The sequence below is a fragment of the Temnothorax curvispinosus genome, unplaced genomic scaffold, assembly GCF_003070985.1.
Source record: "Temnothorax curvispinosus isolate PA1 unplaced genomic scaffold, ASM307098v1 QBEX01014674.1, whole genome shotgun sequence".
Taxonomy (NCBI): domain Eukaryota; kingdom Metazoa; phylum Arthropoda; class Insecta; order Hymenoptera; family Formicidae; genus Temnothorax; species Temnothorax curvispinosus.
The window spans coordinates 1-3,693 of record NW_020224454.1 but is presented as its reverse complement, the minus strand read 5'-3'; the positions used below and the strand labels follow the sequence as shown (position 1 = coordinate 3,693).

At 58.9% G+C, this 3,693-nt stretch overlaps 1 protein-coding gene across 1 annotated transcript; it reads left to right on the top strand.

Annotated features, from left to right (window-relative positions):
* The first annotated feature begins 1,935 nt into the window (after positions 1-1,935).
* LOC112464879 (lysine-rich arabinogalactan protein 19-like) lies at positions 1,936-2,586 on the top strand. The gene has a single exon (XM_025032137.1). It carries the CDS (start codon positions 1,936-1,938, stop codon positions 2,584-2,586), a length of 651 nt encoding a protein of 216 aa, XP_024887905.1.
* The last annotated feature ends 1,107 nt before the right edge of the window (positions 2,587-3,693 follow it).

Below are 3,693 nucleotides of genomic sequence, written 5' to 3'. Positions count from 1 at the left end.
GGCGCCCGAACAGGGACCCGACCGAAAGGCTCAGGCACAAGACGCGGGTAAAATGAAGGCGTATTATTATCGGCTGTCCAAAGCCGAGCTAGTAAGCGAACTCCAGACCCTCGGGCTCGACACCGAGGGCACGCTCGAAGAGCTCCGTAACCGATTAAGCCAATTTATCGACGCCCATCCCGAGATGTTCCAGAAAACCGCGTTAGAGAACGACCCCCCGCCGCCTCTGACACTGACCGTGCCCGCCGCGACATCACCGGTGACCATAATTCCGGCCGACCGCCCGGCGCCCCCCGCACCCCCCACCACCCAGATCATGGACCAAATGCGAAAATGGGGACTACACTTTGAAGGAAAGGATCCCTGGGCGTTTCTCGAGCGCATCGACGAACTTCGCGCCGCGTACGAATTCTCGGACGAACACTGGCTCCGCGGATTGCCCGAACTCCTGCGAGGGGACGCGCTCCTCTGGTACCGTAACAACCGCGACGGATGGTTCGATTGGCACGACTTTATCGCGGACTTTAAGGAAACATTCCTACCGCGCCGGTACCGATTACAGCTCGTTAACGAGATCCGCGACCGTACGCAGCGGGACGGGGAGGCCTACGTGAAATACGCGACACACCTACTCACGCTCATGCGACGGGCAGGGGGATACTCCACCGAGGAGCAGGTCGAGCAATTATACGAAAATCTGCACCCCGACTACCAGAGCCGCATCTGGCGAGGCGACGTTAATAGTCCTCGCGACCTCCAGCAGCGAGCCAGCGAATACGAAAGGCTTCAGCAAAATCGAAAGAAACGCGCTCCTACGAAAGCCGATCCCGCCGAAACGCCAATCGCCGCCGCCGCGTACAACCGACGGGAATGCTGCTGGAAGTGCAAACAACGTGGACACACCCGATTCGATTGCCGTCGACCCGCGCGGAAATTCTGCTCTCAGTGCGGCAAGGACGGAGTTCTCACAAAGGACTGCCATCCCCCGCCGGGAAACGACGCCGGGACCGCGGAAACCCCGGCCGCCCCCCGGTCCTCGACGTAAAATTTTTTCCACGGCCGCACCTCGACATCCAGGTGAACGGGAAACCACTTATGGCGCTACTCGATACAGGATCCGAAATATCATTCATAAACGAGGACACCGCACGACTCGCACAAAACCTAGGCTACGCGACCGTCCCCGACAAAGAGGAGGTGCAACTGGCCAACGGCCACCGCATCGTTCTCCCCGGCCGCGTCCGGCTACCCGTCCAAACCACGAGACGTACGATCTGGCATGACTTTTCAATCATGCCGAACCTAGCGAGCGCCGTACTCCTCGGAGTAGATTTTTGGGCAAAAATCGGTCTCGCAGTGCCCGCGCCAGCCAAACCGAAACCGCCGCACCGCCGCCCGACGAAAAGCGCCGACATCTCGAGGAGGCCTTCGAACTCGCGAAAATACATCTCGCACACGCGTTCCAGCGACAACAAAAATATTATAATCTCCGACGACGAGCGTGGACCCCAAAAATTGGAGACTGGGTATGGAAGCGTGAGTACCCACTCTCCAATAAAGCCGCGGCATTCAACGCAAAACTCGCGCCGAAATTCAGAGGCCCCCTCGAGGTGCGACGTATAGTATCCCCCGTAATTGTGGACCTGCGCGATAAGAGCGGCAAATGGATCCGACATATCCATGTACAAGACTTAAAAGCCGCGCCGGAAATCCCCCCTCCAGGCGACGAGACCGGGGAAGAAAACGCCGAAACAAACAGCGAAAGCGACAACGAAACCGACGCCGAAAACACCAGCGACCCCGACGACACCGAGGACAACAGCGAATATTAAACATTACCCTATATCCCCTCCCGGACACCCGCTAAATAAACAAAAGTCGGCTATATAAACGAGCCCCGAAGTCAAAAGACACACTCGAGTCAAATTTCCCGAGATGGAGACAACCACGACCGAGAAAAGCATCTTCGAGGAGATCGAGGAACTCCTCGCCGAGCCCGTCGCTTACGACCCGGCCTGCCCGGATTTCGGCACAACCTGGACGAGGGTGTTCAACACGGGATCCGCCGCCTCCGCTGCCGCCGCCGCCGAGGCCCCAAGACCCGCAGCAGCTCCGCCGCTACGAAAAAACGTGCCAACGGTCGGATGCATGGTCCAGAGGTCGGACCACCAGCACCGACGAAAAATGGAGTGGCTGACGACCCCGCCACCACCGAGGCCGGCCCGCCGCATCACGGCAGCAACATACTTGGCGCGCAAGACAATCGCCGCCAAGCCGACGCCACCGCCGATCGCACCACCGGCCATACCACCGGCGGAACCACCGGCCGCGCTACCAGCCGCACCGCCTGCCGCACCACCAGCCGCCGAGGCGCAGGCACTCCGGCCCGTAGGACCGCGGGAAACCCCGAAGATCCCTGTGCTTGTGGAGCCGGGCCACATCATCTTGGTACCCCATGGAGCCGTCCACAATACACGAGAGTGGAAAACCACGGAGAGGGGCTACCGATGGCATGTCCGCTTCAATCACGAGGGGACCGTCCGGAAGATCCGGAAATTACCGGCAAAACCGAGGACCCGGACCTGAAGCGCCGAATTCGCGCTCTAAAGGGAGGGGGGTGATGTAACGATGCGCCCCGAAACGCATCATTCCCGGCGAACATCAGCCGGATGCCGCCCGGCCGAACACCCGCCGGGCGAGACAAGGCACGGTGTGCCCTTTTTTAAACTTGCCATTTCGCGTATCAGTCCGCGAACGGACTTAGCACGGCAACCGACTCGGAGCGCCGAGCGGTGCCGAAAACGGCCGAGAGCCACCGAACGCAATCGCAGCGTCGGAGCGCCGTACTTCCCGGACGCTCCACCGCTCCATCCCGGCGCGCGCGAGTGCCGTCGCGTATACCCCCGCTACGCCGACACGCCACCGCGGGCGTATATAAACCGAGCAATATTGCTAGGTTTTCAGATTCCGCCGTGAACCAGCAAACCGATCCGACCGATTCTCCGCTGCTCACGGATCCCGAAATCCTCCAGTCGAAACAACCAGGAGGTAGAGAGTATTCTCTGCCTCTGCCGAGTGAAGAATCTAGGCGGTTGACTCGACTTTCCATTATACATACTTCGAACACCTGTGACACCGGAGTGAACCAGGGTAAGAGAGTTCTTCTCTTACTCGCCAAGGATCTTGGCCACCCGGTGCCGCCTCCCGCCTACACAAATCGATGCGCCAGGAAATAGAGAGTACTTCTCTATCTCCGCTAAGGGTCTTAGCCGCTCGATATCACGTCCAATAGCGATCCAGCGCCTTATGCGCTCACTACCGCCGGTATCCAAATCTGCGCTACCGCGCCGAATTACCTCTGCGAACCCGCACGCCCGCCGATCCGCGAAACTCCGCGATCTCCGTAACTCATCGCTTCACCAGGCGTCCGCACGCCCCGTGATATTTATATTGTAACCGCGCCCGCGACCTAGTGTACGTATTTAACGACTCCGCGCTATCTGCATTACGCCGCCATTATAAACCGCGCCCGCGATCTATCACACGTAGCCATCGACTCCGCGATCACTGTAATCTGTCGCTACCGTAGCAGCGACCGCAAGCTTTGTACATATGCACCGCTCCCGCGAGCGTCTCCATGTATTCACGCGTAATTGAATAAATACTTTATTTTGTTATATTATATTTTAACCG